Here is a 15,550-nt window from a genome sequence, read left to right as displayed (position 1 = left end):
CAACTTCTGAAATGTTACTACGGCCAACTGAATTGGTTTTCTCTTGTATTCCTAGTTGAAATTTCTGATACAACGCACTGCCACAGTGACTGCCCGTACATGGTAGTGATCTTGATAACATTTCTGCTTTCATTTCAACTCTTGATTGGCCTTTAGCAGTCAGAGTAAGCCAGGCTGTCATTCCATCTCCCATCCTTATGAAATTGAATTTTATGAAAGAGACGTAACCAGAAGTTTGAGATATTTGATTGACATCTTCCATATAGCTGCCTTGCCTAGTCAAAGAAAGAGTGTCCTGAAACCTCTGCTGGTACCTTCATTTGTGCAGAAAAAGAGCAGATGGGAGAGACAGGAGCCAGGGAAGACTGCAGAGTTAGGTCACTGTGACATTTCCTTCTACTTTCTGTGACTGGATGTGGAGTTCTACCTTCCACTTGGGTAAATGCAAAGCGTTAACTTAACACAGAGCAGCAGAGATGTGACCTTGCTAATTTACTGCCTCCTAGTGTGGTGCTGTAAGGAGCTCTGGTAGCGTAGTGGTTACGAATCGGGCTGCGAACCTTAAGGTCAGCGGTTCTAAACTACCAGCTGCTCCGCGGGAGAAAGATGAGGCTTTCTACTCCCGTAAAGATTTACACCCTCGGAAACCCTGTACAGGGTCGCTATGGGTCAGAACCGACTCGACGGCACTTAACAACAACAACAAGTGTGGTGCTGTGGGTTAGGACGCTGGGTTGCAAAGTCAGTTTGAACTGCAAAGTTGGTGGTTCAGGCTCACCAGACACTCCTAGGAAACCCAGTACAGGGTGGCTATGGGTTGGGACCAACTCAACAGCACTTAACAACAACAACAATTGTGGAGAGAAGGCAAGAGTATTGAAGTAGTATTTTTCTTTGTTTTAAATTCACAAAATAGAAAAATATCCTAAGATACCTAAGTATATATTAAGACAAAACAAAACAAAAACTAAAGCTGCCTATAAGTACATTGCTTCTTTGATAATAATATATGAGGTATATTTGTAGACACTTTCTCAGATTTTCAGGGAAAAAAACCTCTTTGTTTTTACCTAGTTGGCAAATTTCACATTCTCCAGATGGCAGCTTTAATATGTTTAATATGATTGCATTGTTAAAAAAATAGTAATAGCGTTTTCTCTGGAGAAAGTAATTTGCTAAAAGAAAGCAATACCATATGATACATGAAAATAAGAACACTGCAAGTTATTTTTGTTATTTGCCTTGTTCTGAGCTCGCAATGAATATAAAATCAGTACTAAATAAATAAACAATGCTGCTGATGAACTTAGCAACGTAGTCTACCTCATTTGTTCCTAAAGCCCTTTATTAAAATACACTCAAACTGGTCTGCTTTTCTTTGCATTGGTGAAATTAGTCATAGAATGATGTTTTTGTTTGTATATACTTGCTACATGAAACATATGGGATTTGGAAATGGTTCAGGACCAGAAATACTAAATCTACTATAGGGTATCATTTGAACAGCTGCACCTGGACCTCCTTGGGAGTTGTGAGAATTTCTGTGCTAAGTAACCATCATTAACATTTATCATAGAAAAAATGAATTCTGCTAGTCAAACATGAAAATTGTCTTACATGTTTAATCACCTATTCCTAATGCCACACTCTAATATTAGCCAGGACATTGCTATCCATTATTCAATATTTGCAATACTCCAAAAATGCATGTTGTTGTTAAGTGCCGTGGAGTTGGGACTCATAGTGACCCTGAATAGAGTTTTTAAGGAGCATCTGGTGGATTTGAACTGCCAACCTTGCAGTTAGTAATCCATTGCTTATCCATAAGTGCCATAACAGAAATCTAATTTCAGAGTCCATGGACACTCTCTTTTGCACATTAGACATTTCTTCCCATTGTTGCATATTACTATTATAAACATTTAGCGTATTAGTATAATAATTTGATCTTGAATCAGTTAGTTCTTTACTATAGAGAAGCTGTCTTTTCTACAGCCATTACAAGGTACCAGAGTGCCTTAGGAAGGAAACAGAGGTGTAATGCAAATAGTTGCCATGAACTTATTGTCTCTTTCAATGCCTGATGGGAAAATATGCTGCTCAGATAAATAACTGGAGTGGGAATAATGATCTTTCACAAAGTCTTCAAAGTGAGCAGCAGTAATTTAATTTAAAAGTACACTGCCTACTTTGAAAGTTAGTATGTCCTTCTGACAAGAAGTATCATTAAAGTATAGTGATGTTACTAAATGAAGGTGTGCGTTTTTGTTGTTGAGTTTTTAATCATTTTTTTTCTTTAAAAGCTGGGTTAAAAAATAATAATAAACTGTTGAATCTTTGTGTGGAACATCAGGTTCTTTCACAATGTTTTTGTCTGAACAGACAGTTTATTATCATTCCACCTGAGGGCAGGCAGGAAAAATAAAGTTGGGTTTAATTCTCAGCAAGCCTCTTTGCTTTGTTTCTTCTGATAAGCAATTTACCAGCTACCCAGGTTTTACTTTTCAATATAAAACAGAAACGTCTTGGCTAATGACCCATCTCAGATTTTTGGACAGATATTTTCTGTCCCCTCACTGGTTAGATTTTTACAAAGGTCATACATAATGTTTAAGTTCTGAGCACAGATAAAACATAGTATAATGTGAAATGAATTAAGTGTCTTGTTTTTACGATAGTGGTGCTATATTTATTTATTTTCCAATGTTTCAGTGTCCTTTTTTTATCTGGTCACTATGACAAAATTCATATATATATTTATAGTTTAAGACTATTAGGATTGGAATTACCATAGCCACCTAGTTTAATTCCTGCATTTTCCAAATGAAGAATCAGACACCTAGAGAAAGAAAATGGCTTGTATCAGGCACTGTAGCTACTTAATGGTAAACCTATATCCAGAATCAGGGTCTGTTGACTTTTTGAAGAGTTCTTTTTTCTCTACATCAACTCCCTTTGTTCTTTCCCCAACTTATAAAATGACATTTGAGCCGCTCCTAACAACAAGCCCTTCATGTGGACTTTCCTAACTTGCTGGTAGATGATTTCAAGTGTTTGACAGTGCATATGACAATATAATTTATCCTGTGACTGCACAGATTATATTCTGTGAATACTGCTTGATGCCTCCACAAAATCAGCCTAGAAAATGATCTGAACTGCCTACAAATCCACAGCTTCCACATTCTTCCTTTGAAATATACCTACAAATGTCATTCTCACTGTTAGTAAAAGACAAATTCCAGATATGGTAGCACAGTTATAATTTGCTAATTATAATGCCAAAGTCATTCTCTTTCCCACTCCCTCCCCCATTCACATTGTGATGTTTCTTACATGCACTGATCAATCTATCCTATTTTGCTATTATAGGTTTGTGTGCTGGAGAGGCAAATATTTGACTTCCTTGGATATCAGTGGGCACCTATCCTGGCAAATTTTGTACATATTATTATCGTCATTCTTGGATTATTTGGAACTATTCAATATAGACCTCGTTACATAACAGGAGTAAGTACCCTTCTTACCTTTTAAAAATTCACTGAAAAAGAGAAAGAGATACCACCTACAATGTCTTGGAAAAGATTTATGTATTTCTCTGCTGAATGTATTTAATATTTGTTTTCGGTTTCAGATTACATATACAGTAATTGAAAAGGTCAAGTTTAAAGCATTTGACAGTGAATGTAATCAGATTGTATTTTCATAAATTGTATGTTTGGCTAATTTTCTCTAGCAATTATAAGCAGAATTATGCCCCATTTTTATCAATTATAAATTCATGCCCTGGGGTCTTCTGGTTCACATATTCTTATATATTTCCCATTTTAAATAATTACCAGATTGTATACATTTAATAAAGATTAGTTTAAAATAATTACATATAGACATGTAACATTAAAGTGAAAATATTTATTTCACATTGGAGTTAATATTGTTGTTAAGTGCTGTCTAGTCGGTTCTGACCCACAGCAACCCTGTATAGATATGGTTTCCAGGGAGCAGCTGGTAAACTTGAACTGCTGACCTTGCTATTTAAATTGACTTTGCAGTCTAGTGCATTCACTTATAGAGTCACACCAGGACTCCCCAGAGTTAATATTGCATTTACTTAAAAGCCATGATATTCTAGATCATTTTTCATATCTTCTCCATAATTCTCCTTTTGGCTCAGATGATGTATTTTGCATTGACAGTCAATTTAAAATTAAAAACAACAACAACACAAATCTGTTTCTGACTCATAGTGATGTAATAGAGAAAACTGCCCCATAGAATTTCTAAGGCTGTAACCTTTAAGGGAACAGATTCCCACATCTTTTTCATTAAGAGTTGTTCAAAGTTCAAACAACTGACCTTTTGGTTAGCAGTCAAGTGCTAAACCAGTCCACCACCAAAACTCCTCCTCATTAATGGATGGATCATAAGCCATTATAGGAATGAATCTTCATTTCACTTCCTTTTATTATAAGAATTTAAGACTCTTTTATTACTTTATTTTTATAAGTAATGCTACTCTGTGTATTAGAGTCCTGGTGTGGTGATATAGGATAGATACTGGACTGCTAACCACAAGGTTGGTGGTTCAAATCTACCAGCCACTCCTTAGAAACCCTATACAGGGTCACTATGAGTTGGGACCAACTTGATGGCACTTAACAACAACAACTATGTGTATCATTGTATAACTAGACCACCTTCTTTTGATTACATGATTGACATAAACTAGATGTGGATCAAAGTATTGCCAGAGGTTAAAACTCAAGAGCTCTCATTTTGAGGAAAAAAATAGGATATTCCATAATATGTCCTTAGTACAATGCTTGACACCTAATAAGTTCTCAATAAAATTAGCTATTCTTCTTCTCCTTGTTGTAATTATTTGAAAATACCAAATGACATAGTTCAGTAGTAAACTGAAAGTCAATTTAACATGGAGAAAAACACTCCAGCTATCAGTGGAGTTATCTGCTTATTTTAAGCTGCTGCAATCATGGTGTCGTGCCGTGGGTTAAAGAGCCAGACTGCAGAGCCATTTGAATTGCGAGGTCAGTGGTTCAAGCCCACCAGCTGCTCCTTAGAAACCCTATACAGGGTCATTATGGGTTGGAATTGACTCGATGGCCCTTAACAATAATAACAGTAATTGTAGTGTGGTGCTGTGTGATAAAGTAGTGGATTGAAAGGTCAGTTTGAACTGCAAGGTCAACGGTTCAAATCTACCAGTTGTTCCTCATAAACCGTATACAGACTCACTATGAGTTGGAACCGATTTGATGGCACTTAACAACAACAATTGTTATAGGATGAGGTGCTATATGATCAGCACTGGATTGCAAACCACAAGGTTGGCAGTATATACCCACCAGGTGCTCCTCAGAAACCCTATATAGGGTTGCTATGAATTGGAATCCACTCGATGGCACTTAACAACGACACAACACAATTTCTATTAAAATAATGTGGGATTTCTTTGTGTCAAATTACAATTCTGTTAATTGACAACAATGATATATGCACAAATCTTTTTGACACATCATTTTCTGTCATGGTTAAGAATTAGGATGGCATAAGACAATACCTTTAAGACTGAAGATCTTTTGTCTAGCCGAGGAGACCTATTAGTACAATCTAGAATCATTGTGAGGTCTTCACACTATATCTCAGAGCTGCACCCTTGATTTGATCTTTACCTGGAGGCAGCATTCTGAATTTGACCTTTTCCTTGAGACAACATCTTATTTAGGGGACCTTTAGCTAGCCCTCTTCAGCAGTGAATAGCAGTAGGAAATTGTTTTCTTTTTCAACTCAGAGTACCCTGGGTCAGATCTATATCTTCTAAATTCTCCTTGAATACTCAATAGTTCCTTCTTTAGTTAATCTCTTTTATAGTGCCAGGTCATGTATGACTAATAGGACATTGCTTAGAAATCACCTTAGTCATATCCATAAGTTTATAGATCCACATATATCTTCCAAGTTACAGCAGGCAAATAGGCAAACTGATTGTTTGACAGTTAGTTTCCTGAGTTCTATTTCCTACAGCCTTGAAATAGCAATTTACTTACTATTCTTCCTATTTAGTAACATTTTCTCTTATTGCCTTCTGCTCATTAACTGGTCTCAAAGTCAGTGCTCTGTGGCATTTTGTTTTGTTTTGTTTTTTAGTAACACAGTTTCTGGTACAACTATCTATTCCAGGTACCTTTTTGGGTAGCAAACTACAATAACAGTTAATAGTTTTTAGCAAAAATAATGTGTTGTTTCTTATAATTAAATCTTTGAGGTGACTGGTTTCATCTAGGTGGTTCTTATACTCCCTGTGGTATATAACACATGGTTCAGCAAATTACTTTTTTCTGGAAATGGCCAAATAGTAAAAAAAAAAAAAAAAAATTAAGCTTTGGGGTCCACATATAGTCTCTGTAGCAAAACTTTCTTCAGACTTCTGGTGTGGTGTTGTAGGATAAGCACTAGACTGTGAACCACAAGATCGGCAGTTCAAACCCACCAGCTGCTCCACAGAAGCCATATACAGGGTCACTATGAATTGTAAATGATTCAACAGCACTTAACAACAACAACAAATTTTATAACCATTTTTAAATACAAAAGTCATTCATAGCTGACAGAGGAAATAAGTTTAAAATTAGTCAGCAGGTAGGATTTGATACACGGTAGATTCACTGACCGTTAGCAGTGACTGAAGTCATGTGTATGGTTTCATTTAATTGGAAGCTCCTCTAGGCTTTGATGTCAAATGATCTCTCATTTTCCATGAGTCTTTGTATAGTTGTTGTTGTATGCCATAGACTTGGTTCAGACTCTTAGCGTCACTACAGAGTTATGAGAGCAGCTGGTGACTTTGAACTGCCAACCATGTGGTTACTAATCCAGTTCTTCTCCTAGAGTGCCACACCAAGGCTATAGTATGTTGTTGTTGAGCGCCGTAGAGTCAGTTCCGACCCATTGCGATGCTGTACATAGTTTCCGAGGCTGTAAATCTTTATGGGAGCAGAAAACCATCTTTCTCCCACAGAACAGCTGGTAGTTTCGAACTGCTGACCTTAAGGTTCACAGCCCGATTCGTAACCACTACGCTACCAGTGAGTTCCTAGGCTATAGTATAGTGCTTCAAAAAGTTTGCAGAAACAGTCCATTATCATTTAATTTCATTTTCCATGAATTCTTCTGTGGGTTCTTCTTTCTAGCATGTGGTCTTGCTTCTCTACAGCATGGAGGTGGTTGGTGATGTGCATTAAGATGGTTTCAACTCATAGCCACCCTGTATAGTGTTTCTGAGGCTGTAAATCTTTACAGAAGCAGAAAGCCTCCTCTTTCTCCCATGGAGCACATGGTAGATTTGAACTACTAACCTTGTGATAGCAACCCAGCTCGTCATCCACTATGCTACCAGGGCTCCTCTCTCTACAGCATAACCACTGGTTTTTAAGAGGAGGTAGACCAAGAAGAAATTCCCAATGTACTAGCACTTTTTAGTTCTCTCCTTACATCATATTTGTTAATATCCATTAGCCAATACAAGTCACATGGCCAAATCCAAAGAAAATATGGCAGGAAATACACAAAGGCATGAATATAAGACATTGTTTCATCAGGCACTCTCAGTGTAACTGATTTCTACAAATGTGTTTAATCCATAATGTTGGACTGTTAGTCAATCGATGAAAATAATATGTATAAATGCCCAAAACTTTTGCTATATAAATATGAGGAAATATTTGGAAATCAAATACAGTAAAATCTGCAAAATTTGAAACCTGTATAAGGCAGAAATATGTCAAAGACGGAAAAGTCAATTATTTTCCACTAAATATAGAGTGGTAGAAAATGATACTATACCCTGTCAAATGCAGAAAGCTTGCAAGACCCAGAAAAGAAATAAATTCCTTTGAGTTCTGGTACGAGTTTTACTGTATTATCATCATGGAATCCAATGATTGTGGTGCCATGTTGCAAGCCAAAAATAACTTGGAAAAATAATAAATTTAACATAAAAATGCTATTAAGAACCTTTCAACTTGGCTGTAAATAGCAGAAGGAACTACAATTATAAGAAAGTTGAATGAAATCATGGATATCAGAGATTTTAGTCAATAAAGCATCTTCATTCAGAAGAAAATGCATGATTATGGAAAACTGAACTTACATTAATGTATTACACAATCAAGAAATCCCCAAGGCCCTATATACACTTAGATATTAGCAGTGCAACTTATTTTCCTCTTCTCAAAAAGTATGTTGTTGTTGTCAGGTGCCATTGAGTTGGTACTGACTCACAGTGACCTTATGCACAGCAGAATGAAACACTACCCGATCCTAGGCCAACCTCACTATTGATGCCATGCTTGAGCCCATTGATGCTGCCACTTTGCCAATCCATCTCGCTGGGGGTCTTACTTTTTATTATTTATATATTTATAATTTCATATCATTGTTGTTATTTTTAAGTACCATTGAGCTGGTTTTGAACCACCAAACTTGTGGCTAGCAGTTCAGTGCTTATCTTACAGCACCACTCAAGATCCTCATATCATTGTACAATCAAATAATTCAGTTTAAAAATATATAAGCAAACATATTCATAATATCAGTGCTAAAAATGATCATTTTATAAATTTCCCTCATGTATTTACAAAAGAAACATATATGATTAAGTTTCATATTCTATTTTGTTATTTTTCATTTAACACTATGTCAAACAGTTTCCAAAATGTAGTAAAATGTTTTCTGATATTTAATAGATGAATAAGCAACATATGACTATTCTATTGTTTATTTAACCCTTTATCCTATTGTGTGGTGCTGTGGGTTAATGCGACAGACTGCAAAGCCATTTGAACTGCAAGGCTGGTGATTCAAGCTCACCAGCTGCTCCTTGGAAACCCTACATGGGGTTGCTATGGGTCAGGATCGACACAACAGCCCTTAACAACAACAATCCTATTGTATGCTATTCTCTTTCTGTATTTTTATTATGATGAATTTTCTACAGTTATCTTCATAAAATATATCCTTATCTTTATTTCTTCATTTTTAGAGGAAATTTTTAGGTATGCTCATATAATATGGATAATTTGGACATTGTTAATATGTAAATGGAGCCCTGGTGTGGCTGTAGAATAAGCACTGGACTGCTAATCACAAGATTGGTGGTTCAAACCCACCAGCTGTTCTTTGGAAACCCTATACAGCTGCAACTAACTCCATGGCACTTAACAATAACAAAGTATATGAATAATAGTAAGATATCAAAGTTTATCCACTACTCATCTGTCAGTTTGTCATACTGTGATGGCTTGTGAGTTGCTGTGATTCTGAAAGCTATACCACCAATATTTTAAATACCAGAAGGGTCACCCATGGTGGACAGGTTTCAGATGAGCTTCCAGATGAAGACAGACTAGGAAGAAGGAGACCAAACTACTTCAGAATATTAAGTCACTGTAAACCTTTTGAATAGCAGAAAAACACTGTCAGATATAATGCCAGAAAATGAGCTCCTCAGGTTGGAAGTCACTCAAAATGCAACTGGGGAAGAGCTGCCTCCTCAAAGTAGAGTTGTCTGTGATGACACGAATGGAGTAAAGCCCACAGGACCTTCATTTGCTGATGGGGTACAACTAAAAATGAAGAGAAACAGCTGTAAAAATCCAATTAAAATCAGAATATGGAATGTATGAAGTATAAATCAGGGAAAATTGGAAATTATCAAAAATGAAATGTAACGCATAAACATAGATATCTTAGGAATTAAGATAAGTGAGCTGAAATGGACTGGTATTGGCCATTTTGAATCTCAGAACCACATGGATTACTAAACCACAAATTACAAATACAGGAGAAATGGTATTTCATTCATTGTCAAAAAGAACATATCCAGATCAGTCCTGAGGTACAACACTGTCTGAGATAGGATAATAATCATTCACCTACAAGGAAGCCCAGTTAATACCATTATTGTTCAAATTTATGCACCAACCACTAAAGCCAGTGAGGATAAAATAGAAGAATACTACCAACTTCTTCAATCTGAAATTGATCAAGCATGCAATCAAGATGTATTGATCATTACTAGTGTTTGGAATGTAAAGGTTGGGAGCATGAGGAAGGATCAGTGGTTGGAAAATATGGCCTTGGTGATAGAAATGATGCTGGAGAATGCATGATAGAATTCTGCAAAACCAATGACTTGTGCATTTCAAATACCGTCTATAGACAGCATAAGAGACAACTATACACATGGACCTCACCAGATGGAATACATAGAAATCAAATTGAATACATCTGCGGAAAGAATTAATGGAAAAGCTCCATATCATCAGTGAAAACAAGGTCAGGGGCAGACTGTGGAATAGACCATTAATTACTCATATGCAAATTCAAACTGAAGCTGAAGAAAATAAAAACAAGTTCACAAGAGCCAAAATATAACCTCAACTATATCCCACCAGAATTTAGAGATCATCTGAAGAACAGATTTGATACATTAAACACTAAAGACAGAAGACCAGAAGAGTTGTGGGATGACATCAAGAACATCATACATGAAGAAAGCAAAAAGTCATTAAGAAGACAAGAAAGAAGGAAAAGATCAAAATGGATGTCAGAAGAGACTCTGAAACTTGCTCTCCAGCATAGAGATGCTAAAGCAAATGGAATAAATGAGGAGGTACAAGAGCTGAACAGAAAAATTCACAAATCAGCTTGAGAAGATAAAGCCAATTATTACAAAAAAATGTGCAAAGATCTGGAATCAGAAAACCAAAGAGGAAGAACACACTCAGCATATCTCAAACTAGGGAAACTGAAGAAAAAATTAAAGCCTCGACTTTTGTTATTGAAAGATTATCTGGGCAAATTATTGAATGATGCAGATAGGATCAAAAGAAGATGGAAGGAATACACAGAGTCACTGTACTAAAAGAATATGGTTAAAGTTCAGCCATTTCAAGAGGTAGCATATGATCAAGAGCCAATGATACTGAAGGAGAAGTCCAAGGTGCGTTGAAGGAATTGGCAAAGAACAAGGCACCAGCAGTTGATGGAATAAAAATTGAAATCTTTCAAGAATGTGAGGTTGCACAGGAGGCACTCACTCATCTCTGCCAACAAATTTGGAAGACAACTATCTGGCCGACTGATTGGAAGAGATCCATATTTGTGCCCATTCCAAAGAGAGGTGACCCAACGGAATGCAGAAATCATTGGACAATCTCTTTGATATCCCATGTGAGTAAAATTTTACTAAAGGTAATATAGAAATGGCTGCAAGCATACATTGACAGAAAACTTCCAGAGGTTCAAGTCAGATTCAGAAGAGGCCGTGGAAAGAGGAATACCATTGCTGATGTCTGATGGATCTTGGTTGAAAGCAGAGAATATCAGAAAGATGTTTTCCTGTGCTTTATTGACTATGCAAAAGCTTTCAATTGTTTGGATCATGAAAAGCTATGGACAACGTTGTGAAGTATGAGTATTCCAGACCACTTAATTGTGCTCATGAGGAAGCTGTACCTGGACGAAGAGGAAGTTGTTTAAACAGAATATGAGAACACTGGATGGTTTAAAATTAAGAAAGGTGTGCAACAAGGTTATTTTCATTCACCATACTTATTCAACCTGTATGCGGAGCAAATAATCTGAGAAACTGGACTGTATGGAGAAAAATGTGGCATCAGGATTGGAGGAAGACTCGTTAACAACCTGTAATATGCAGATGATACAAGCTTGCCTGCTGAAAGTGAAGAGGACTTAAAACATTTACTGATGAAGATCAAAGAGCACAGCCTTCAGTATGGATTACATCTCACTGTAAAGAAACCAAAAATCCTCACCACTGGACCAATAAACATCATTCTTATTGACGGAAAAAAGACTGAAGTTGTCAAGGACTTCATTCTTCTTAGATCAATTATCAAAACTCATGGAAGCAGCAGTCAAGAAATCAAATGACATATTGCATTAGGCAAATCTGCTGCACAACACCTTTTTAAAGTATTGAAGAGTAACGATTTCAGCCTGAGGACTAAGGTGCGTCTGACGCAAGCCATGGTGTTTTCAATAACCTCATATGCATGCGAAAGCTGGACAGTGAATAAGGAATATTGTAGAAGAATTGATTCCTTTGAGCTATGGTGTTGGAGGAAAATATTGAAAGTGCCATAGGCTGCCCAAAGAACCAATCGATCCGTTTTGGAAGAAGTGAAGCCAGAGTGCTCCTTAGAGGCCAAGATGGCCAAACTTTGTCTCTCATACTTTCGACATATTGTTAGGAAGGACCAGTCCCTGGAGAAGGATACTATGTTTGGTAAGGTGGAGGGTCAGAGAAATAGAGGAAGACCCCCAACGAGATGGATTGGCCAAGTGGCAGCATCGATGGTCTCAAGCATGGCAACTGTAGTGAGGTTGGCCCAGGATCAGGCAGTGTTTCGTTCTGCTGTGCAAGAGGTTGTTATGGGTCGGTACTGACTCGATGGCACCTAACAACAACAACAACAACCCTGAGTATCATTTGTTTTCATTTTAGTTAATTTTACTATTGTTGCTCTTTAGTGCCATCAAGTCAGTTCTCACTCATATTGACTCAGTATTGGGTTTCCAATAGTGGTTGGTGGATTTGAACCACTGACTATTTGGTTAGCTCCATAGCAGAATTCCAGTTAATTTGAGAGAAGAAAAAGAAATGTTGTTTGGATTTGAATTGCGTTTTTAAGTGGTTTAGACTGTTTGATATGCTCATTAACAACTTTTCTTTTCATGGGATTGTCTTCTGCTGTCATTTTCTAATCTCCCCCCCCTTCCAGAGTTTTCATACTTATCTTGATAGATAGATAGATAGATAGATAGATAGATAGATAGATAGATAGATAGATAGATAGATAGATAGATAGAGATGTATATTGAGATCATGCAATAAAAAATATTCACATTCTAAGCATCATCAGTTTTAAGTTTAACTGTTTTTAACCTTATTAAAATGAACTCCATTTTTCTTCATGTGTCATTTATTGCTTTTAAAAATATAAAATTTCAATGTCATTGTGAAAAAGGCTTCATTGTCTCTTGGCCTAATTTTGCTAACGTATAAAGGCAATGGCCCTGGTAGAAAGTCTAAGGACAAATAGTCATTTCCAAATTTGTTAAATGTAAAGAATTTCAATGACTGATGGGGTACTTTATTCTATCTAGTTGAAAAAAAAAAAGAAAAAGAAAACACACCCACCCCAGAAAAAAAAGAATAAAACTGTGGCCATTCTCTGAAACATTGAACACAGTAACAACAAATGCACATCACAGTGTATTGGTAATGAATTTTATTTCCTCTACTAATCTTCCCTTTCATAAGAGCAAAGAGGAAGAACAATTTTAAAATTAAAAACAGTTAATTGGAACAAGAAGTCATTAGTAGTTCTGTGATGGCCTCTGGCACCTCAAATAATATAAAACAGAAAAAAGAAACAGATGATTTCAATCCCAAGCAAAGACAATCTAAAGCCAGCATATATAGAAAGAAACTAATGTGCATAGTATTCAACAACATTAAGTTCCAAATAAATAGACAAATGAGTTATTGTGGAATATTTCATTAATAATGACATCCAATGACTCGCACAAAAGCATTACTATATAGCATAAGTGGAATTGACCATTTTTTCTGCATTTTGACTAAAGATATTGATAAATAGATTTTGGTTTGGAATATCTAATTTTTATTGTTTTGTAAAGTACTGTTGAGCTGGTTCTAACTCATAGTAACCTTGCATTGGGTTTCTGAGGAGTGGCTGGTGTGTTTGAACCATCAACTTAGTGATTATCAATCTAGTGCTTATCCTACAGCACCACACTAGGACCCCGGTTTTTATTAGATAATGACAAAATTAAAAATAGAATGTTAGCTGTGCTGTTTTAGGTTTTTAAAAAGAATCTGAGGAGCTTGTTGGTTCTATTTGCTAAAGGCCCAGCTACTTTCTTAGTCAAATTTCCAAGAGGAATGTGTTTGTCATGACCTTTAACAAGTTGTTGTTGTTGTTTTTCTTATTCCTCCTTCTTTTCCTCTTTTTATCTCTTCCTCCCTTCCTATCAATCGTCTTCCTCCAACTCCTCCTTCTTGTTGTTCTCTCTTTCTTTTGCTCTCTCTAGCCACATTATTTTTGAAGAACAAAACAAAACAGGTCTTATAAGGAAGGTCTGGATCCTCTGATACACAGATTAAAGAAACCTGTTCCCCAAATAAAAACAAGTTAAAAATTGCTGAAATGTATTCACTTGGATTTTATAAAAGCATAAAGGAGGATGATAATACAAAACCCATAGTAATATCTGTAAAAAAGATATATTTTTTCATAGCACTTGTATTACTCTATACAGATGATCTTTGATATCATTTTGTACAGATCCTATCAAGGTGGTTTTAACCTCATGAAACTTTTGTCCAAAGTTATATGGTTAGGATTTTGAGAGTTAGGATGTACACGCAAGTCTGCCTAGATTCAAAACCCATGTTGTAACCACTGTCCTCCTGAACAGCCTTTTAGAAGCACACAGTTCCTTGAACCACATTTCCTAAATGAAAAGAAGCTCTTGTTAAGTTTTCAACAAACTTAAAAATCATCATACCAAAACTCAAACCAAACACACTGCCAAAGAGTTGATTCCAACTCATAGCGAACCTATGTGAGGTTTATGAGACTATAAAACTACTGAAACCAACAGTCTCATTCTTCTCCTGTGGAGCAGTTGATGGATTTGAACTTCCAACTTTGCTATTAACAGCTCAAACTATAGCACTTGATATCTGGAGAACACTTAGGTTTTAAGTTCTGGTCTGTCATCCCTAAATCAAGGATTGCTTTTAACTCTGTGTTGTTGTTAAGTGCCATCGAGTCAGTTCCAACCCATGGTGACCCTGTGTATGGTTTCTGAGGAGCAGCCGGTAAGCTAGAATCACTGACCATGCAGTTCAAACTGACTTTGCAGTCCAGTGCACTAACCCATAGGGCCACACCAGTACACCAACACCATAGTTAATGAAAAATAACCTTATGTTTTAAGTATCAAAAATGGGAAACTGCTGTCTTTTGAATTTTGGTTTCCCTTTCATACCGTTGTAAAATAGACACTTAAGGGGGAGAGAAAGGAATAGCCAGAAATATCACCAGAGAAAGCTTGTAACATCTGCAAGAAGTGACTGGCTTACAAGCTTTCAAGAAGGAGCCTAGATCCAAAGGGCACAGAGGAGGGTAGAATCTGCACTGAGTAGTATCCATTTTGTCTGGGCGGGGCTGATGAAAGGACATGGGTATAGAACTCTTGTGGTACAATAGTGAATAGTTGCTATCAGGACTGACTGTGAGGGTTAGAAATGTAAAGGTAGATGTTTTGCAACTAAAGGTTGACTTTGAAGTCCAGGAGCGGAGGTACCTGGGAACATCAAGGGAGAAAAGTGGAGTGCGGAACCCTACCTAGAGAAACAGTGATGCCAGAGATGGAGGCAGAGATGATGACATGGAGAGATGGAGTGGCTGGG

The 15,550-nt window shown here is 36.7% G+C and overlaps 1 protein-coding gene across 3 annotated transcripts in view; it reads left to right on the top strand.

The window, feature by feature from the left end:
• The window catches only part of NKAIN2 (Na+/K+ transporting ATPase interacting 2), a 1,602,249-nt gene that overhangs the window by 686,273 nt on the left and 900,426 nt on the right, over positions 1-15,550 (top strand). Inside the window, exons 1-2 of one of the 3 annotated variants that reach the window (XM_006834693.1) lie at positions 2,041-2,049; positions 3,373-3,510. In XM_006834693.1, the coding sequence (XP_006834756.1) occupies positions 2,041-2,049; positions 3,373-3,510 (147 nt within the window). Of the gene's footprint in view, positions 1-2,040; positions 2,050-3,372; positions 3,511-15,550 lie in introns of those variants that run through there. The other 2 variants (XM_006834694.1, XM_006834695.1) reach the window with 2 other exon arrangements.

Source organism: Chrysochloris asiatica, unplaced genomic scaffold (genome assembly GCF_000296735.1).
Source record: "Chrysochloris asiatica unplaced genomic scaffold, ChrAsi1.0 scaffold00013, whole genome shotgun sequence".
Classification (NCBI taxonomy): Eukaryota; Metazoa; Chordata; class Mammalia; order Afrosoricida; family Chrysochloridae; genus Chrysochloris; species Chrysochloris asiatica.
Note: the sequence above shows the minus strand (reverse complement) of the source record. Positions and strands in the feature narration are given on the sequence as shown.